The 23,356-nt window shown below is 36.2% G+C and overlaps 1 protein-coding gene across 11 annotated transcripts in view; it reads right to left on the reverse strand.

The window, feature by feature from the left end:
• Nucleotides 1-23,356, reverse strand: part of ADAMTS6 (ADAM metallopeptidase with thrombospondin type 1 motif 6) — a 221,457-nt gene that overhangs the window by 84,522 nt on the left and 113,579 nt on the right. For 9 of the 11 annotated variants that reach the window (XM_072859481.1, XM_072859484.1, XM_072859487.1 and 6 more), the window contains 5 exons: nt 21,740-21,863; nt 20,425-20,505; nt 15,460-15,623; nt 13,595-13,733; nt 2,609-2,738 (listed from right to left, as the gene is read on the reverse strand). In XM_072859481.1, coding sequence (XP_072715582.1) covers nt 2,609-2,738; nt 13,595-13,733; nt 15,460-15,623; nt 20,425-20,505; nt 21,740-21,863 — 638 coding nt within the window. Of the gene's footprint in view, nt 1-2,608; nt 2,739-12,882; nt 12,972-13,594; nt 13,734-15,459; nt 15,624-20,424; nt 20,506-21,739; nt 21,864-23,356 lie in introns of all 11 variants that reach the window. The other 2 variants (XM_072859488.1, XM_072859486.1) reach the window with 2 other exon arrangements.

Below are 23,356 nucleotides of genomic sequence, written 5' to 3' on the forward strand. Positions count from 1 at the left end.
GCTTGAATCATCCTTGCAAAGGATGAAGGTGAAGTCTAGTGCCAACATGCCAAAAATGCCAGGCATGTCAGTCACTGTGGATGTTCCTGGAGGTATGCTTGGAGCTGCCCCATAAGATTTGTCATTTTCTGAAGCCTAACAATTAAAAAAAAATGTGCTGCTATCCTGTCTTGTATTACAGAATGTGTAATATATTCTAACACGAAACTAGATCAATGCAGAGATGCAAACAAATATGCCATATTCTGTCATTAATTTCCCAGCAAAAGAGAATTAATTTGTGATTCTTCACCACCAAACTTATGCTTTTACCACAGTAGGGAGAATTAGAAGCTCTTCAGAGCTTTGGAGAGGCTGAAGTGTTAATTTTTCATTGGTACTATGATTTGCTCAAGTGCATTCTCAGGTATGTTTTATGTTTATACTGTATGACAAGACAGTACTATTCATAATTCATAGAACTATGAGAGTTACCTGTATGATTTCTTGAAATCTGGAACTTTAAGAGTTACTTATTGTAATAACAAACACAATATTGTGAACAAACATAGTCTTTGCTGCTGCTCAAGGACATCAAGTATAAAGTAACTGGCATTCAGTTAGAAAGAGTAACACTCATAACTTTTGGTATATACCATAAGGAAAGTGGAATTGTGTTAATTAAAAAAGGAAATATTTGGCCACTCTATGTAAAGAGTAAGTCTTACTGGGTGATAAATCTTCCAGCCAAAAGGGTCAAATTTCTTTGGGTAACTGTCTGTTATTTGAACAGCCTTCTTCTAGACTACTTACAGGATCAGGAATCAAGAACCCTTCCTTAGGATTTTGGCACTTTGTATTCACCCTGTGGGGAACATCAGAATGGAGGCAGATGTGGGCTGAACTGCTCTGACATATTCAAGCAGATGCTGATTAATACATACTACCAGCTTGCTGAATTTTGATGACGTGAGTTTCATCATGTTCATCAATGTCCCTGCTGTACTAGATGGAGAATCCAGAAGTGTCACACTTTGTGAGCTGGAGTTTTTTTTCTTTTTTTTAAAATAATGTCAGTGCAAAGAATAAAAATTAACTAGTTTGGAATAACTATGTTAACACTACTTTTTAAAGTGCTAATTTGTTAATAGTTAAGCCACACAAAGGAAGGGATAGGGATGTGTTTGATAAAAAGGAACTGACCAAACATGACCACTTCCCAAGTTCTGCTCTCAGGTACACATGGTATAAGAGTTTAGTTAGTGCACTTACAGCCATGCTAAACTGTGTTATCCAAACAGAATCCAAGAGCATATCCTTGCAGGGTAAACATATATTTACACATACACTGTGGGGACAATGACTTAAACCTATTTTAGACCTGTTTGTGAGACAGCACATTCACATTCAAACACATTCAAGGTGAGAGTAGTGTAATGGCTTCACTTCTGTTTATGTCAAATGAGTATGGTACATGACACAGGGGGAGTAAGCATAGAAGACACTGCTCTGCCATCGTGCAACCAGTCACCACACCAGGGAAACAGGTGATATTCTAGGAAGAAACTGGCTTCATGAAGACCTGTTGGGATTTTAACGCATTATAGTCTTGTCTCATTCCTTCTGGTGTCCTTCATGCTACAATTTTACAGTTTCTAAGAGACATTTAAAAGAGACCACAGTATTTCTTTATTGTGTAATATCTACATTTAATCAGCATTAACGATTTTCATGCTCAATTAGATTATCACCAAAGTTAAACAAACCAGAGCTTGTGAATCAATAAACTGTTGTATCCTTCCATTTTTTCCACAAGTTTTGTCTCAAAACATAAGAAGGAGCTGTTGTTAGTGCAAAATATCACAACTGTTTCTAAACAGCTTTTGTAGTAAGATTAAGCTATGCCATAGGTCCTTGCCAAATTTCATTTTTGAACAAATGAGCTGCTGTGTTTTTAATTATCTTTTCAATATATAGCATATAGCTATCTTTAAAAATAAAACTAAATAGACATAACCAAGTAGGAACCTAATCCTAAAGGCACACAGCGTTACTGTACAACACTGAGTATCCTGGAGAGAAAGTTGTTTGACAAAACTGTTATCAGTAAATGGTTTGGTCTACTAAGCAGTTTCTCTGTTTGCCGTTTCTCATGTGAACACTTCAACCCAAATTTTAATATAATATACTTAAAAATACGGGTCATTTACTATGTAATATAAACATCTATGGCAAAGTTATTCTCACCTCAAGTTTCTTCTATCATTGTTGCCTTAAGAATGGTCCCCAGTTCTACTCTAAGCACTATTCACCACATCTGACACTTGCACCCTAAGAAACTGCTTTGCTAGTATCCTTTTACTTACAAAGTCTGAGCTGCTTTGTATAGTTTCAATACCACTGTTCCTCAGTTAAATCAGGCCTCCTCTAGGTCACAGTATGTATTTTCCACAACTGATTTCAGAGGAACAAGAAACCATAACCAAAACCCAAAACCAAATATCCTGTCTGATAAGACAGGACCCTAATACTAGATGAGAATTTCATACACATTTGGTCAACAGGATTTATTATAGATTACTTCCTATCTATGCAAAACACATGTCCATCTTAGTGATTAATGACTTACTCAGGTGGGCAAGGCTCAGTGTTGCAGGCTCTTTGGTTTTCTGGAGGCTTACTGTCAGGATCACAGTAATTGTTTTGTACAATGGAATTGTCATCCAGCCTTTTACACACCACCTCTTGTTTCTGCACACCTTGGGATGAAATGAAACACCATTAATTAATCATTCTTGCTCTTCTACTTGTTGACAAAAAGTGTATTTCACTTATTGATTATTAATCCTGCCATCCCCCACTTGAACTGGCTGAATGCTGCAGGGGTGTGAATTCCAATTGACTGAATGCCCCCTGACCACAATAAATCTTTCATTTTCCTTCAATGTTAGGCCACCTCACTGAGAGAGGATTTTAAATTACTGTTGTTTTCTAAAACAAAGGGAATATATTTATAGATTTACTAACAGATTGTTTTTATTTGTATATTGCACAAAATCCATTTTCTGTCTACCCTCCTCTCCTAGTAAAAGACACTTAAATTTCCAAAGAAAACATCAGCAAATAGAATGTGGTCACACTTCAATGCAGAATTATTGTTTATGTGCTCTGGTTTAAAATAAACCAGCAATACTGGGAAACAGTGTTGCATTTTTATACATGTCATCCTATAAACATTTTCTTCATTAAAATAATAGAAGTATTATTCATTCTGAAAGATGCGGTTTGTCTCTGTGAATGCTCATTTTGTCTGGCACTCCCAGCTCCTCTTTCACTGTTAACCATCAACAGGGCAGTTTAGAATTGATTATTATTCCCAAAACATAATGACGTATCACTGCCAAGGCAACATTATAAGGTAGCATATTAAGGAGATTTTCTAATTTTTAAAAAGCAGGCTCTAAAGAAAGGCATTAAAGAACCATTGATATGACAACAGTGCAGCTCAGAGTATTGTTGTAAAGAGTAGTACACACGGCCTCCTCCTCTCTTTATAGAACAAGCTTTATGAAGTTTCCTAGCATAAAATGACTGTGGATCTGCAATTCATATGCAGTTCTTATTGAACTTGAGTAATAATACTGAATATAGTCATAATACTGAAATAATAGGATTATTTGTATGATAAAAGTTGCAAAAATCCCTGAACCTTTCTTAAAAACAGAAACAATTATTTAACTTTTTCCAAAATGTGAAATGCATACAGTTAAATAGGGATTAAAACATCCTGGCTTCAAATATCTGCCAACTTTACTTTACAGCCCTCTCCATTTTAAGACAAGCTTTTTATAGGAGGTAGACATGCAGTAATAAAATTAATTATATAAATATGTTTTTCAGACACTAAACATCCCACTAAAAACATGGGATTTCTTTCACCAAATATTTGTAGACCTTTTGCTCATTTTAAACAAGCTAAACAACTTACCTTGCAATTGCTTCTTTTGTTATTCATTATGGACAAGAATCAAATATCCTACTTTGGTTCCTAAAATGTGACCTATACAGAATTCAGGTATTTAATTCCAACAGTGAGCTGAGATAGAGCCTTGAGATGCCTGAAGTTTGGTCCACAGAGCATGCTGCTTGGCTATGAATAGAACTCTCCCACTCTACACATAGAAGCGTGTGAAATGTCTTCATGATGTTATGTGCAAAGGACATTGGGAAAATGGTAACCTCTTTTTTCATGAGTCTTGAGGATGGCATGGACTCCCCCATGAGGCTGCAGATGCAGGAGTAGGTAACACCCTTCTCACCCTGAGGGGATTCCTAATTCCCATGAGCACACCGTAACTTCTGTGACTTAGTGGTTAATTTAGCTAAGGTGGCAAGACTGTGGTTTCTAGCCTGTAGATTATTTCCGGTTTTTATTCCATTACAGTCTGATGTAAAATGTCTAAACCATCTTGAGATCAAGGATGAAAATCCATATCTGCCTGTGCTAGATTAATGTCTTATTTTCTAGTTACAGATTAAACTCCTTCCTTGTCTTCCTGCCCTAGGCCCCATGAATCTTGCATCCCTGGCTGCACTGTGGCCCAGAATGCTTATTAAAAAAATCTTCCCTTTCCCTACCCTCTTAGACTCCTCAAATTTCTATGGCACACAGTTAAGAGTACTCTTCTGGAGACGTACTTCCAGCTGAAATCTCTTCACTCTGCAATAGGGAATTGCTATTTACTAGATAACTGTCATGGCATCCTGCAAAATATGGGTATTATCCCTCACGTAAAAACAGAGCCCTGTTAATTCAAATACTCTCAGGAAAACCCAGTAGTCTGGATCCTAAGCACATAAAAATTTTCCATGTGTCCTCGACTCTAATGTTCATGTTGACAAGCAGGAGAGGAGTTAGAGTCATCACTCAACAAACCGTTTCTTACAGGATGCCTGTTTAGCAGGTGAGAACTTTGTATCAGCCCTCAAAATCACCTGCCTCCTCACCTCACCTCAAAATCACTAACCATGTTGAGACCAAAGATGCCTAATGCTGGAGTCCTCTCTCTACTGCAGTACGCAGAGCTGCAGTATCCAGAGCCCAGAGCTTTGCTGCTGGAATATCTCCTTTTTGACTACAGCTACACATAACATTCACAAAGTAGGCACTTTAAATCAGGTTGTAAATCATTTCACACATGGGTGACATCTCAGTTTACCCATAAACATCACAATCAATTTAAAGTAAGCTTTATTTATGAAAAAGATACTGATTAATATGAGACATATGTCTTACAGGTAAGCCCGGTAAACTAATCAGCTTCTTCCATTTGCTCTTCTTTCTACATGTATCTGGATGACACATTAGACAACAGTAGGTACCACTAAACAGCACAGAAGGCTGTGAGACTGTTTTCCAAGTGTATCCGGCATACACAAATCTACATAAACAAGCTAAAAAGAAAATACCATTTTTGAACAGTATTCAACCTCCATTTTTTTGCTAATTTTCAATTTATGTGCTTTACATGTTGGAAAAAAATAGTTTTGCTAAATAGTTAGGTCCAGTTGGAATTGAAAAACAACTCAAATCATTAGCATGGGGGACCCTCAAGGGCCTGAAGTACATGCTTCCACAGCTGTTGGTTGATTGTGTTAACATACAGATATTCTCTTTCAGGTATTCATCCATCAGGTATCAAAGATTTTAGAGCTTCACATAAAGATGTTCCATTTATAGCATTCTCATCACCTAATATTTCAATTACATGAAATGATATAAACCTGAAATTCAGTGAGATCTTGCACTATAAGAACAATTAAATAACTTTGGAAGACAGCAACTTGGAACATACAACCAGAAGCAACACCTTTCTATGGCTGGGAACTGCTCTATGTAACCCCTTTCATAAACTGATCAAGCTCCTCTTTAAGCCCAGGTACATTTTTCTTCTCTGAACTTCACACCTGTGACTACTATAAGCATTCCAATTTCCATTCTAGATGCATTAATTGACAATTTAATTTTTTAAAGTCATAATGGTCTTTCACTTTAAGTAACTTTATTGTGTTAACAAAGACAACTCTTGCAGTCTCTGTGTTGTTAGATGCACCATTCCTTTGGTCAACCTCACAACCCTTCTGTGCATCTGCTCACACCTGAGTTTTATACAGCTACAATACAAACTGTGCCCAGTACTCCAGAGGGATTTTACTAGTGCCTTATCCAGTGTCATTAATACTTTTAAATAAATACATTCTAAAATAAAATCTGCCTTTATCATCACTACAACATATCCCAGTCTTCCCCATATGTGTCCTAGCGCTGCACTGCCAGCAAATCTCATCAGAGCTTTCTACTTTTTATGGTGCCATCAGAAAGAGAAAAACTGAGGTCTCATGAGTCGTGTGAAAGGTCTTTAAGAAGCCCCTAGGCTCCTGCTTTTTGGCCCAGTAATTTACATCTTAAGCATGCCCCTTGTCTACTAATCTTTTCTAATTCTGTTTTAGATGTAGGTGACAACAAAAGCCTTAAGGAAGTCTAGATCATTGAATCTACCGCATTTCCTTGGTCTAGAAAATTAGTTATATATTAAAATACATCTAGCTAGTCAAGCATGATCTATCATGTTACACTTTGCCCCTTATTTGTCACTTATTTCTAGATCTTTATACTTTTCTTCAAAATTCCAAATCAGTTAGAAGTTCAATGTTGTTGTTATACATTTATTTACACACACACACAGAGTGAGAGGTTATTTTCTTCAGTTCTCTACTCTACTACTATTTTAGTAGAGAAAAGACATATCAATTGCAGCATGAGAGAGAGAGAAAAATGCTTATCAGCTTAGGCTCTCCTTTATAATCTCTTCCTTTGGTTCTTGACAAGTAAGTGGAAGATCTAAATATTTGAGAAGCTGTGACAAGATGATTCACTTTAAATTCTATGATCTATGCAAACACTGCCAACAGATGGGAATAATTAAAATCAGATCTGACAACCTGAGTAGGAGTATTTCTTTTGCAATTTTCTAGTCAAACTTCACCATGATGAGAAACAGTATTTAAAAGGTCTAGCCAAACAGCAATACTAATAACATGGCGCTGCTAGTTGACATAGAATTTATATTCAGCTCTGACTGATGAATAATAATTTATCACTTCTATCACAAGCTGTCTTAATTCTCTTGGTGGCTGATAAAATAGGCTGAATGTTGCCTTCATAATGATATTTCCCTCAAATATAATTGCTTAAAAATAGTAATTTATACACACTTTAGAATTAAAGCATTTTAATGATGCACAGCATTCTCACAAATATATTTATGGGACAGCATAGATATTAATGTTATGTTTTCACTGAATTTCCTACTGGCATCAGACACATTTCCTTCTAGGCTTCAGCTAAAAATTGGCAGCCTCAGTAAATTCATTTCTGAGGAGCTATGTAATAAGAAAGTACTCTGAAGTACTATTGAACACAAAGTATCATTGTACTCAGTTTTCAAAAAAATTTAAGTCAGACATGTTATTTATTGAACATTGGTCAGGTAGCACATCACCCGTAACACAGTATTCACACCACTACTCACTCACACAGTGAAGAATCTTTAATCCATACCAGGAGATATATAATCCAGTTTCAAAACATTCTGCAGCTTCTTGCCACACAGTATGTAAACTTTACATCACTGCTGTCTAATTACAGTGTTATTTAAAATAAAATTTCAGAAACAAAATTCAGATTCCAGCTTTAAGACAAGAAAAAGAAATGGAAAAATCTAGAAGTGCAGTTTTTACCCAGACAACAGCTACAACCTGGTTAAGCCCTCTGGACCTTGAAAAAATCTTTTTAAATTATCAACTCTTCCCTGAGTATATGGTCTCTTAAAATAATCTAAAAAGGACAGCTAAACAAGTTCATTTAATGGACTTGGGGGAATAATTACAAGCAGTTATACAGAAACACTCTGCTTTCAAATCTACAGATTTATAGTTTATAATAAAAGACATAAAATGTCCTCATGACTGGTCAATGCAATTCTAATAGAAAACAAAACTCCAGTGGTTTAGTGACCATAATCTCCAGAGAACTGAGATGTTTTGCAGATTTCAATTCACAAATAGTCTGCATGACTTTCAGCAGCCAAATTTTAAATTACATGGAGGACATTTTATTCTTAAATTAAAATTGCAGGCATGTAAATGCTATATCTATTTTTAAAAGCAATCCCAAAAACTGTGGTTTGTGATTGCAACAGTTAAGTATAAAGATGCCAGTACCAATACATAGTGAATCCTGCATCACTAAAACTAGTGCATGCTGGTTAACCCAGACATACTTTCTGAGCTCACTCATCAGATCACAAGATGTTCATCACAGAGCCAAACTTACATTTTTCTTGATGAGGACAAGTATGTTTTATTTGTCTAAAGACAGTTTCATAATTCATCTGAGGGCATGAAAGAAAAACATAGTAGGCACTACTCTACAAGAGTGATGAGCAGCAAAAAAAACTGGACGGCAATCAATTCACTTAGTATACTGACTGACTATTTCATAAAAATACATGAATATCTAAGGCATCGAACTCATCTGGAGACGAACTCCAATAGAATGAATGAAATCAAAACCAATGCTTAGGATACCTGGTATAGTCCAGATAATAAATGCTGTCATTTTTTGCCATTTACCACTAGAATTTATTAAGCATGGAAGAAATTTAAAAAAGGGGGGTATGCACTTATTAGAGTTTATTTTTAAATGTATATAAAAGTAAAAACACACAGAAGGATTTTTTTTTTCCTTTGTTGGCTTTTTTTTAAACAATACCACCAGCAGTTCACTTCTTTATTAAGAATACTTATGGATCTGGACAAAGTCATATGCTTGCCCTCGGAAAGCTACATGATAACATTTAAGGAAAGAGAGGCATGAGAGTAAATGCCTGTGACTACAATTCTGTGATCTGTAAGTGATATATATCACCCTTTCCTACTTTAGCACTTTCTTCTTCTCTTTCCACTTCTCTTCTTCTCTATTTCATATTTCTATGTATTCTAGTTTTCCCTTTCTCAGACTTTTTCATTAAATAATAAAGTAATCAGATCCTTAAAGAAAATCTTCTGTTGTTGTCATCAATTTTTTTCTGAATTCCAGCAAACTGTTCATCCATCCATCCCTTCTGAATTCCCTGTGTTCTCTTCTCTCCCACTCTTCTCTGTATAGGTAAACTTACACTGTACATTCTGGTATTCTCTGGCATTGTTTTCCTGTAGTCTTGTCCAAGTCTGCCACCAGCTATAAAGACCTATATGAAACAGTAACAAACTTTCCTTCTGAAAACTCTTAACTCAGAGTAGAATAGTTACCAGTGACCTTTCAGGAAACAAGGGAATTAATATGGAGAATACATGTAGCTCAGCTTTACATAATGTTCCCAGAGAGGAAGAACTAGCTCAGATACTATAAATTTGTATTTTAAAGAGAAGTTTTTCAATATGGAAAATAATGGTTCTAGTGTACAAAAAGAAAAGCTGCAATTCTGGATTTCTAAGCCTGAGAACAGATACTAAGACATATTAAAAATGAATGAAATTACATTCTCATCCTACATATGAGTACATGAATCTAGGAAAATAAAAGAGTTGTCTGTTACCAGGTAAGCCTTTTTAACCACCTGGTAAACCTGAAGAACCTATTTTTAGAAAAACTTAAGAAAACACTAAAATAAGCCTCAGACTTCAGAGACTTGATTTCTGCTTAGTTCACTGTACAGAACATGATGCTCACTGGCAGAGAAACTATGGAATTTTTTGTTCTTTTCTCCTTTAACATGAATGACACTACTAAATACGCAGTTTACAATCTCTCATGAAAGAAAGACTAACTTCCTTCTGCCTTTTAGAGGCAATCTAAACATGTAACTGTTCGTTTCACAAACTTTAATTCATCTCCTAAACCACTCTATGAAGAATACATGGGGAGAGGAGGTATAATGTCTACTGTGGAAAGAGTCCATTGATTTCAGGTGCCTGGCTGAGTTTTCAGAATACTTTGCTTTACACACACTTCATGCAATGATGAAATTCATTGCATGCTTCAGAGGTCAGACATTCCAGAGAGGTACCTATATAACAATGAACTGATAATTAGCAAGTAAGACTGTAATGTATGGCTTTAGTTGCTCAGTATCACATGAGAACCACACATGGGAGGCAGGAATGGAATCCAGAGCTCTGGCACTGCATTGAGCTGTCGTAAGCAGGAAACCCTCCTCCTCCTTCCTACCATTCCATTTACCACGCTCCTCCTATCCTGCAAAACTGAGACAGGCCTTAGAACAGAGGTCCTGTTTGAAACGTTAAAGCATGTTTACTGTTCAGATGTGACTCATCAGCTCAGCAGAGATGAACTTAATGTAGAAGTCCAGTAGAAAAGACAGCACGTTAGCATCTAATTAAAGATTATAGGTTGCTCCTAGCTTGCTCTTAGCTTGCTCCTTGGCTCCTGACTGCTCTAGTTATCCTTCTCCAAGATGAGGCCTCCAAGCAGCTCTAAGAATAGCTGAATGCAGTGGATTGCTCTCAAAATACTATGTAAAGGAGACTGCACAAAGATTGGACACTTCTACAATATACAATACCCCAAAACTATTTAAACTTCGCACTGCCAAAATGCTGCTCTAGCCTTTGTGCTCTCCTTCATGACATTCAATGCGTATCCTCAAGTTCACAACAGAGAAACATCACTTTGATGGGCTGTAATGCAGTTCTCATTTTTTATTTTTTAGATTCTTTGAATTAACAGACATACATCAAGTAATAACTATGTTCTAAGAGTCACAGACTTGGTCAAATGGTATGTAATGCAGATACAGTCAGTCTGATTTAAAGAGAACTAGACTCAAGTAGTGTGGAGTGGACATGAGCTAGCCTGTGACACAGCGTCAGAGAACAGCCCCTGCTCAGCTGGTCCCTGTTTAACAGAACAGCCACAACTACAGAAAACAATTTAAGATTTCATAGTCATCCTTAATTCTGTCATTTCCTGGCTTCTAAATACTTGCAAATTTGATGTTCTTTTAAGACAGCTTTTTAAGTGTTACATACACCTAGACAAAAAGACACAACATTAAAATACAGGCATGTTCAGAGATGGACAGAAGTTAAATGTGTTGATTAGAATTTAGATTTGCCTACAGCTTTGATATAAAGCCTATGCTTTGATATAAAAGTATATCTGGCTCTACGTCATCTAGAGCTTTCCTGGATCAAGATGGAATATTATATGGTCAAACCTTGATCAGTCCATGCACTACAGGTGAGCTACACCAACTACAAGAAGAGGCAGGAAAATGTTGATGCCTTTAACTTGCTTACAGTCTGTCCCAAAGTAACTATATAATTTTTTTAACCTCATAAATAAAAAATTATTTTCATACTAATATTCCTCACGCATGCTTATTGTCCTTTTTTTTACTTTCAGTGAGAAATTCTTTAACTACTTTCTTATCCTTTGATGTAGAGCAAAATCTCTCTTCTAAAGACTGAGTTCAAGTAAATAGAACTTCAATAACGGACTTCACAATTAATCCTATAGAAATAAACACAGACACGCAGTGGTTTCATTTCTAAGCTTTCTCAACACTTCATATTTATATTAGCCAAATTTTCCAGTTACGGTCTCTGTCTCTGCAACCTTTGTCTCCCTTTTCTTTTTCCCTGACTCAGCTCCTTTTTAGAATTGTGTCTTCTTTTGGCATATGGCGAAAGGTGTTTCATAAACTGGGGGGAATAGCAGGTACTCATATGGAGAAAGCAGATACAGTTTTTAACATGAATTATAGCTACAATGAAATATTTATTCCCTGAGCACAGAGCTCAGTTAAAATACATGACCATAGTATATCCTCATACTAAGCTGAAAGAAAGGAGAGAAAAGTGCCTGGTTTAGCCACCATGAGCTACTAAAGAAAATCCCTCCCCCCCAAAAAAAGTTTCAAACGAATAAATGTATGCAGTTTTCAGGGATTCACAAATCTTCCCTTAAAAGTTAATTAATTAAGTCAATACATTTTAATCTAGACAAGTGCCTAGTCCTTCAGAGCCAATTATTTTTTCCGTTGTATATTGTTGAATCTGTGAAATGACAATGACCTGCATGACAGAAGATCCATGGCTAAAATCTTGTCTCTACCTAAATCAATGGGAGTTTTCCCATGATTTCAAAAAGATCATTAACTCATTGCCATCATAAAAATAGGATTTGGCAGTACTTGTAAAGTTCTGATACATGGAATTGTCTTTTGCTATGAGCTAGGCACTTCCCTTCTTTAGAATTCTTTAAAATGTTCCTTTTCCTATCAGACTCACCATTACTAAAATAGTAGTTAAAAGAGCAATCTGTCACCCAGGAATCCAACAAATGAACAATAAAAATATTGGAGAAAGTTGGCACCTTCCTCTATTTTGTTTCAAGACAAAATATATTCCTCTATTTTGTTCCTCTATTTTGTTTCTCTGTTTAGCAGCACAGAAGAGAATTTGTGCTGTCCTTTGTGTATTACATATGGCTAAGCAAACAGCTGTATTTAAACAGCAAAAAACTAGTAATAGCCACAGCAGGTCAAGCAGAAAGATGAGTCAAGATGGTTCTAAACATGAATACCTCCGGTAGCCAGAAAAAAAAAGAAAAGGACAAATATTTGGTCCAGAGGTTCTTTAAAAAAATACGGTGTCTTCCTCTTGCTATGGGCAGTGCACAGCGCAGTAAAAAACTGAAATTCTGAGGTGGATTTAAAGCGCTCTCCCATAACTTGTAAAACTGAGGTATGTTGGGGAGATGATGCATTCAGTCTCCAGAGAGAAGAAAGGTACTGTTCACACAGTACTTCTACTCACCAGTCCTTGCAGCAGCAATGGTGTTGGCTTTGAAGGAAGCCAACTGTCCTGCTCTCCCAGCCAGAGGTAAAGAATTGCATTGGTGGCCACTAGAGGGAGGATTAGGAATATAGTAAATTGTGGGCAAAAGGCACCCATGATGAATCACATGGGACAACCTACAAATCCCCCACTGCTGCCAAAGGGCAACAATTCTCAGATACTGCTATGGGCTGGGAAGTATAATCCAGTTGTTATCATCTGCTACAGAAGAGCTGCCAGTATGCATCCTAAACTTTGGTGGCTGGAGGATAGGAGGCTGACTAGGATCATGTGAAGCATACCTACAAACACACAAAGACACATCCCTTTATTTACAGTTGACTTATTTGCCTTCTGGGTTTTAATCTCCTTATTTAAAACTTCTGATGTCCTTTATCAAGAAAGCTCCTGTGAAAAGCAAACATACCAGCTTCAAGAGAATCTCAGAAGAAGCATCAGCAGAGACAGACACACTGTGCCAAGATACATGGTATTTAACAAAAACATCTGAACATACTACATGTACTTGAAAACAACAAAATCCGTTGTGATAAAATAAATGTTCTTTCACTAAATTAAGGTTTAAAGCATGTCTGAAAGAAATTTTTTCAATTAGTTACCTAGATAATTATGTAGTAAAGTGTATCTTGCAATTCAGTTTACCCTGTAGCTTGACTGCCTGGTGTCTTACCTCCAGCACAAGTGGCAGAACATTCTGACCAAGACAGATGATTCCATGCAAAGCCAACTTCATTGTCTCCACTGCCAGTGCGAGAGATGGGAACATTGAATTTATACCTTATACCCAAATTTTGTTCCTGTAGCAGAATCTGTGGTTGAAAACAACTGGTTATACCATTAAAACAGGCAAGCAGAGGGTAACTACAGTGACATTTAATCTAGGTGTGTGTTATGTCCTGTGGAAGTGAAAAAAATAATAAAGGAAGCCATAGTAGTTCTTTTAGGTATTCTCAAAAGAATCTTAACTTTTAAAACATATACAAAAGAAAAGTATTATTGTCTAAGGTGAGCTTTGTCTTTTTTCCCCCTTAACACAACTTTATAACTTCTGTCAGTTCTTTATTCTTGATATAATTGTTCTAAAAAGCCAGTCTTCATAAAATTAATGTCTTAACAGAAATTAACTCGATAGCTGAATAATTACGTGAGGTCAAAGTTGGTTAAGGACATTACTATGCAAACATGCAGCAGTCCTCACTGAAATCTTGTGAGGAGCTACCGACATAGCAGTTATGAACCTAGCTCTGCCCTTCTTCGCACTTTTAGTGACTATAATAGTAGCAATAATAGTAACAGAAACAGATTGTTGAGGTCATTGTTTTCCCCTAATGCAATAGCAAACAGCATTAGCTTGGTGAAATCACACCTGTGATTCCTTTAAAGGAATATCAAAACTCTCACTGCAGCCATATCACTGCAGGTGATATAGATGGAAGTGCAACAACCACCATGAGTTTTTGTCTACCCTCACTGTTGAACTGCGCTTCCACATACCACCTGTCCAACCCTAGCGTTTGACTCTCTATCAAACTTTTTCTTTCTGTTGCTAATAATATAGATCATGTTAGATACAGCAATCTGACGCGTCTTAGAGCTATTTCTCATCCCCTTCTACCTTCTGTGATACTTTGCAGAGGCATATCTGCCTATCTCCATTGGACAAAAGAGCAGAGAACTTTCAGTAGGAAAGTCAGTAGCACTGACTGAATGAGAAAAGGCACTATAATCATTGTATAACTCATTCTATATGGACTCTCTCGCTTATTCACATCTATAGCAGAAAAAACAGGATTCAGGTGTTTGAAAATGCTGCTTAAAATGTGAATATCCAGGCAACAATCATTCTATACACAAAAATACTCTGTCTGGCTCAAGCAATCCCTGAACCACAAATCTGGCAGCTGACAGAATATACTGGGCAAGTATCACCTTGTTCTTATACTTCTCTTCAACACAGTAGTGCAACAGTAGGCTCGCTATTGCCTGCTGTCAGACACAAGCGTATCAGGATCCTGGTCACATATTCTGTTACGTTCTCATATTTTGTACAATCTGTTCAGAGCAATGTATGTCACAGCAACATACTTTAACACGGCTCAAATCATGATACTCTTGCTGTGGTAAGAGTATACTTCACACTCAAGCCAGGCTTAAAACTACTGACATCTACGGAACTGTCAGAAACTGTCACGCTATATCTCAAAACTTCTATGTACCAGCAGTATGCAGAGATAAAATATATACCCCACTTACAATTTCGGCTACCATTATTCTGAACCACATTTAACAGAGATGGGGCATTTTCTGCGAGATTTCCTGGGACTCTTCTGACTTTATCCCTGTTTCATCACAATGTTTGCCAGTCAGTTTTGACAGGTAAAAAAGCTGTGTTAAAACACAAATGCAAAGTCGTAGCTAGGCAAGCTGTATACTCTTTGAAAATACAACCTATTTTGATTTCATTCATGGCCTTGTCTTTTCTCAGAACACAAATACATATTTCAAATTTCAGAAATATATTAATTATAACTTTACCATGACTATGAGATTTTCTGAAGTAGGGCCTAGTGCTTCCAAAGACTCTGGTTCATCTGTTGGCCTCTTGTAATGGAAAGCTGTTCCAGCAACATCAAACTTTCTTGGCCAGTCAATAGTCCAGGCACCATTAATATAGTAGTCATCCTCTTCAGATTTTAAAGCTTAAAAAAAAATACAAGCCACCTAAAAATTGGAAGCAGCATTTATAATGGAGAAGCCACTGCAAATTAATCTACTAATCTGTTAGAAGTATGTGAGCTTCAGCTCAGTATCACTTTTTTCAAGCAATATAAAGCCTTTTCTTTAGCCCTGGTCAAAATATCCCTCATGCAGTTTGACAATATTGCCTCTGCAATAATCTTCAATGTGCAGGTATACTTTGCAGATTTCAACATGCAGATGCTATATGGATCAAAACAGAATGCCTCATGCAACTTGCAATATATCTTCAACTTTAAAACCGAGCCCATGTACAATGTATGCTGTTCTACATAAGATATATGTAGGTCTCAAATGTATAATCAATTACCAATCTAATCTTTAGATTAAGAAATTGTGGCAGGGGATAGGTATCTCAGATAATGTGCAGAGGGAAAAAAGAGAAGGAACATTGAGTCTGACGTATGATGTTAATCAGTTCTTGCTTTGTTGTCTTTGTCCACTGCTTTTTTTTTCCTTCTTAAAGCATCAATCCAAGATATTTCTACTACAAACCCAAATACTACCTACTTAATCTGATAAAATATTTTATTATTCCTAATTTACAGCCATAAACCATAAAAGTACTGTAGATAAATCATAAATTTCTTAGCTAACCAACCAATTAGGCTGGATGAGCACATGTTATTCAGGGATTTATATTTGATATTTTATCAATAATATTAGATTAATTTTCTCAATATGAAACTGACTTTGTATCTTAAGGTGAATATTCTGTTAATTAGATATTGACTTCTTGACTTAAGGTGAAGATTACCAAGTTATTCAGCATTCATATTTACTTTAAATAAAATATGTTCTTAAAGGCAAAATGATAGTTGGAAATACGTGATCAAACAGCCATGTCATTTTTTGTTGGGACAAATAACTGACTTTACTAGATAGAGAAGAAACTCACATCACAATCATAAGGAATAACACAACTTACGATCAAGTTTTATTCTCAACTACATCTGTGTGGACAGATGGTTTACCTTAAACAGTTAGGAAAAATGTCTCAATGATGCTCAAATTTTCTAAAACAGATCAGAGAGCATTCATATGAGCAGGAGATAGCTGGAGAGGCAGTAATGTTCTGTTGGTGACAGCCATACTCAGCAGAGATTAGTAACCGTTTCCATCAGCACCATAAGGTCTGAAAGGGAATGTCTTTCCACAGCATAAATCTTATTCCATTCACCTCCCCGCATTTACTTTGGAAACGCTTGTGTGCTTTGAGTGAAGAAACTAGCTCTGACACATTCACTTATCTGGAATTCTCAAAGTAATTCAGATTCCTTATTCTCTATATAGGTTTTGTAGTACAAGAAAGGAGATGGTAAAAAAAAGTGAGTATAGGAGAACAAGACAAATTGCAAGCAGTACTGTACTAAAAGAAAGGAACAGTACTTCACTATTTATCTATTTTACACAGGTATACGAAATAACTATGTTACAGCTGAACATCAGTATTTTGTTTTATCAGTGGTCCCATTTCCACATAGCCAAAATTTCTATCCCTCCTGCTTTTACAAAATCTAGCTTAATTAAAGAAGGTCATAGGGTCTCCCAAAGCTACTGAGACATATTAAAGTCTCTCTTACTGTGCCACTCAATCCCAAACATTTTCTGGTCAGTATATCTAGTGTCTACTAAAAACAAATAATGAAGTGAATTCTTTATTTATATTATTTGAGACGTATGAACAATAACAAATGAGACATATAAATGAGCACAAGAAAACAAATGTTCTCATACATGTTTACATAATTAATAATTCTGAAATTATATGCTATCAATTGTATGTACGCTATATACACTTAAACTAATGTATATCCAGAAGCAAAGCAGTTAATTTTTTACCTGTCTGCCAGAGAAAAATGCATTTGCATTCTGTAAATAGATTTACTTAATGTCAGTTGTTACGCATGGGTGAAGGCCACACAGTTGTGAATAGCATTCCAATAATATAATTACATGACAGTGATGACACAGTGGCATAATGCTATTAGCATGAGACAGAAGGAACAAGTCAACGTCCCAATAAAATAATTTATGAGAACTTGAGAATGCAGGAAGCCCACAGAAAATTAGCACGGAACACCCTGTTGCATAAGGGCAATATAAGGGAATATGTCACCCTGGATCAGGCCATTTAAGGGAAGATAACAGCATTACTAAACACACATCTTTTCAGCAGCTCTGAAAACATGCAATTTTGTTGTTGCTGGGTTATTTATTGGACAGATCATTTTAAAATACTGAATTATTTATGCAGCTGCAAAAACATGCTTTTGCTGTCACAACACTAGGAGCGATATCGGTGCAGAAATGATCAGCCAAGACGGGGGGAGGGAGAACAGGTGCTGATTGAGCTAACTGAATTGCCAAATGTCCAACTGCAACCTAAATTTGAGGCCATGGCTCGCAAAAGAACTGGATCTTAGTTTAAGGAACCATGGGATGTTTGTTTCAAGTTAGTTTGAAAGCCTGCTAACGGAAATGAACAAAGAAGAAACTTTGAAGCCAGTGTGACAGCTACAGAGGAAGAAGGTTTTATTTTTTCCTTTTTTTGTATACTTGCAAATGGAGAAATATACTTCTTAGACTGTGGTCATGTATTTGGCAGCACTGCACATAAACCAAAATATAGTAATATGTGTAAATGGTTATTTTCAGCTGAATCAGTTCTCTAATCTGGTTCATGGTGTGGCTGCACAAACAACTGTCCTGGAACAACAAAGAACTACATGGAACAACTCCATAAAGACAGGGAAGGAGCTGTGAAGTTGACACTACCACTAAAGAAGTATCCACAAAACAATATCCTTGAGGTATGTATTTTAACATAATAAACTCATTTTTAACTACTATTGCGCTTGTATAGTTCTTTTAAGGAAGCAGACAAATTAGAAGCCTTCCTTTCCCCAGAAACTGGTGATCCTAAAATAGTGATCTGGTTCATACTCACAAAACAAAACATCCCATCACAGAACGAATTAGGCCCTACAATTTAGTGAGATTATCTTTCATTAGGATATAATGGCACCTTTGAAAGTTGGAAACACAAGAAACTAGTGAAGGAGAGCAATCCCCCATTTGTTTAGTCAGGGCTTCTGTGGCATGAAGCAAGGTAGTGAGGAGAGGGCATGAAGCTCAGGAAACCCCTTGAAATTGTGACAAGCACATAAAAAAAGTGTTTACGTACCACTTTATGTTTTTAGATCTGTGGCCAGATTAAATACCAATGAAGTTGTCTGTACTTTTTATTTAAGAAAAAAAATTTACATTTTTCATGTACTTTATACAGATGGTGCCAATCTCAATGCTTTGCTAGATCACTTTCCTCTGCTTATAAAATAGAGGAGCAACAAACTTAGTTGTAGTAGCTAAGAGTCATCTTCTTTGTTCTGGTTTTCAGCTGCCCACAGAATAGTTCTTAGCAGAAAACGACCATGATAGGATGCATTGTATGCCTCTCTCCCACCACCTCTGTTTGAAATGTCAGTATAGGATATACGAGCAACCTCACCTGCAGTATATTTTGACATGGGGGAGGGGCCACGGGGAGTGCAATGCTGAAAGAATAATAAGCACTCTACTGCTGGAGTAGTGGTGTTATTATTCCTGCAGAATGGAGGGAGATTGATTATCTGCTGAATTAGAGAAGAGTGGGGGCAGGCAGAAAGAAAAGTAGGCATCCAACAGTAAAAGGTACCATTATTATCAACATAACCAATTTAGGAATTAATGTACCTAGGAGGATAATTGCCCTTCTAACTCACACTTACAGGCTTCATAATCCTTTCCAACATGTTGGTGTTATATATATCAACTACATGGAGTACAGACTGACAAAAGTAGCCTCATCAGCTGCTGTTCAGCCTAAACAGGTAATAGCTCTTTGTTGTGTTAATCTGTTAGTTTGCTGTACAACTAATCAGCTCCCTAATCTATTTTTGACTAAGAAATGGGTGTTCTTGCTCTACTGTGAACTGACTCCTATGCAAATCAGGGTACAGAGACTTTCAGAAATGCATGATGTCTTGAGTTCGAAGAAGCCAGATTTGTATACATCAGTATTAAAAAAACAGAAAGCAAATTTAACACAGTCTTTAAAGAAAGGAATAATAATCTGGGAATTTGAATTTAATTCTGTGCTTCACAAGAGGCTTCCTGAATGATCTCAATTAAGCACCTAGTTTTTCTGCACCTCATTCCTCATTTTCTTTATCTATAAAACAGGGATGGCATCTAGTGCCTACAACACAGCAACACAGAAACACTGTGGAATTAATACATTAAAGTGCCTTAAGATAAGGAGACAGTATTGTTAGCATTTAATTAACTATGGCTCTTGATGAATAATCATTCCAAGAATAAAATCTTGTTTTAAAACTGTATAACCCCCAACATCAGAGACTTCCCAGATAGAAGACACTATCTCAGAGTGGAACAGTAGATCATTTGAGCATTCCCCATCCACTTCAGCTCAAGTCTGACACTATAACTATAGTGAAGTTGACCTCATTTTGCTCTGAGTGGACAAGGAGGAATCACACGATGTATTTCATTAGCTCCATTCAAGAGAATACATCCTAACCAACTGCTGCAACTGTCTGATCACAACCTAATATTAACAGCTAACAATTCCCTCTGCTGCTTCTACTATGTGTATGGTTTGATTAAACCAGAAAATGGACCTTCAAATCACAACATAAACTCTGACTTATTAACAGTCTGCTATTTAAACCATGCTCTTACCAATGTAGTTCTTTGACATTGCCACTTCTCTTATTTCAATGTGCACAGAACCTCTTGGAATTTGAATCACTTCCATATACCCTATAGACAAAGGTAAATTTTATTTGTTGTTGTTTATGTTAATCAATATTAGTCATGAAACTAACCATTAAATTATTTACTACTAAAAATTAGTATGAGATACGGCGTTCAAATGTACTTGAACATTTTCTTTCATGTGATATAAAGAAAACTCTTTAAATTTCATACAAAAATTTGAAAGTGATAGCAAGAACTTACAAAGTAGTCAGGAATTCCTATTTTTAAGTGCTAATAAAGTCTTTTCAACAGTGTATCACAAGTAATTAACATATAAAATGACCTTAGGATCACAGGATAATTCAGACAGTCATTTAGTCCAACTTCCTGCTACAAGCAGGGTCAGCTAGGAGATCAGACCAAGTTACTCAGTGCTTTACCCTGCTGGGTCATGAAAAACTCCAAAGATGGAAACTGTACAACCTTTCTGGGCAACCTGACCCACTGCTGTACTGTCCTCCTGGGGAAAAAGTTTTTCCTTCCATTCAGTCAGCATCTGTCTTGTTTCAATTTATAGCCATTGTCTCTTCTCCCACCATGTACCCACCACTGTGAAGAGCCTGGCTCTGTCTTCTCCATAACCTCCTCATAGGTACTGGAAGGCTGATACTAAGTCCCCACAAACCTCCTTTTCCCCAGGCTAAATAAGCCCAGTTCTCTCAGCCTCTTCTCACAGAGGGGCAAGTGCTCCAGACCCCAATTATCTTAGTGATCCGTCACTGAACTGAACTCACTCCACTGCATCAATCCTTTTCCTGTATTCAGGAGCCCAAAACTGATAACACTAAGATTGCAACACTAATATCATCTTTTTTGAGCTAATCTTTAAACTAATTGCCCATATACATTTCCTGAGTTCTTAATAAGATGAACTTAAGAGACATTTCTGGATTCTTTCTATTCTAAAATTTCATGTATAACTAAATATCAAATTCTACCATACACATTAAAATCATACACAACATTACTCTTACTATACCACCATAACTAAATAATAATACCCACCCCCACACTTCTTTTTAAGTGCATTAAAGACCATGAGAACTAAGTATTCAGTAATGAAACATATTGTATTTGACATAAATCCAAACTAATACAGAAAAAGGAAACGACGAGGCAAAAGGAGTCAAAGTGAATGACTAGCAGCAATGTCATGCTGGAAATCAATGCAGAACTGTCATTTGCTAAAGAGTAATCTAAATGCATTCTACAACAGAATGGACATATATGGGCATACCTCCTCTGGGCAATGAATCATTGAAGAAACCTTCAATGGCTTCACATGTACTCCCATCTCCTCCACAAACACGGCATCTATCTTCCTTAGCATCAGACCCCAAAATATTATCACAACCTACATGCTGGGAACAGATAAGAACAAATAGTTTACAGGATGATGGTCTTGCACCACTATCTTCATCGGTTTTTTGAAGTGTTTCTCTCAAGTTTGAGATATTCAGTTGTTCTTTTTATCTACTCTGGTTTTGATAGCTGTTACTGTAAGTGGGTTTTCACTTACCAGAGAAAGAAAATAAAAAAGGAGAACAATCCGCACTTTTGGTTGTTACCAAATCTTGATTAATAAGTACTTTGTATTTCTACTGTGACTTTCCGGAATGGATCTCACAGCATTTTACAAACAATGTAATTATTACAGTTATCGATAAATGATTAGTGATGTTTTTATTTAATATTACAACAGCTAACTGTGTTCCATCTATATTGCTTTGTTAAGGTAAGCATTTGCTGTGTGTTCCTTAAACATTTATGCAGCATAAATAGTATTAATGTTCACAAAGGCATTTGCAGCTTCATACCATATTTCCACATCCTCCAGGCAAAACTTGCAACTATTTTCATAAGTTTGAATATAAAGTGTAAATTACTTCACTGTAAGAATGAATGCAGAATGAAACTTAGTGAAAGGCTGAATTACATGCTACATTACATAGGATTCAAAAGCCTTTGAAAAAAAGAGGTGTCTATAACTGATCATAAAAAGTACATTACATTTCTGATTATGTACTTGAGAAATCTGTGTACAGTGAACAATGATTAATTCCCTGTAGCTTTTTGGTTCAACCCTATTACAAAGCTAATGAAAACAGAGACAGCTGGGTCCTTAAAAGAGAGAGAGAGAATGAACAAGTAGCATATAAACACTATGAACATTGCAGCTTGCCATTTTTTCCCAGGATTTATACGAAAAAGGAGGCAGCTACATAACTTTGTTTACTGTCTAGCAATATTATCTACCATCTTGTAAACAGGTCATAAGAGAAGTTAAAATACTTTAAATAATTGACAAAATAGTATTATTCTAACCATTTACATTTCGATTTTCTGATTCACCAAGAAGACAGAGGCCCAACTTTATTACATAACTCATTCTCAACTTGAGAGTTAGTCTGATTATTGGTTTTAAAAGATTTCCTAAAACTACTAACATATTCTTATGTATAAAGTACACCAGAATTCCTGGTGTTATTTCTTGTGCTTTTTTTTTGTTAGTTTACTAATATATGGCAAATGCTTTTGATCTCATCATGTTATTCAAGAAACATATACCTTCAGCCCTCAATTTAGCAAAGAACTTAAGCATCGGGTTAAGCTTTAGTTATGTTAGTGGTTTCAGTGAAATCAAATAATTTTGAGAGTCACCAGCACTGTTCAGATGTCTAGACTTAAGTACATAATTAAACGCTTTGCTAAACTGAAGAAGCAGTGGGATGTATATAACAAAAAATATGGCACAGACCTCCAATTCTATTCAAATTCATGTAATGCAGTTCTATAGGAATCTTAAAAGATAATAAGATTTTTAGTAAATGGCAAATACTTGCATCATTATACA

Source organism: Ciconia boyciana, chromosome 4 (genome assembly GCF_034638445.1).
Source record: "Ciconia boyciana chromosome 4, ASM3463844v1, whole genome shotgun sequence".
Lineage (NCBI taxonomy): Eukaryota > Metazoa > Chordata > Aves > Ciconiiformes > Ciconiidae > Ciconia > Ciconia boyciana.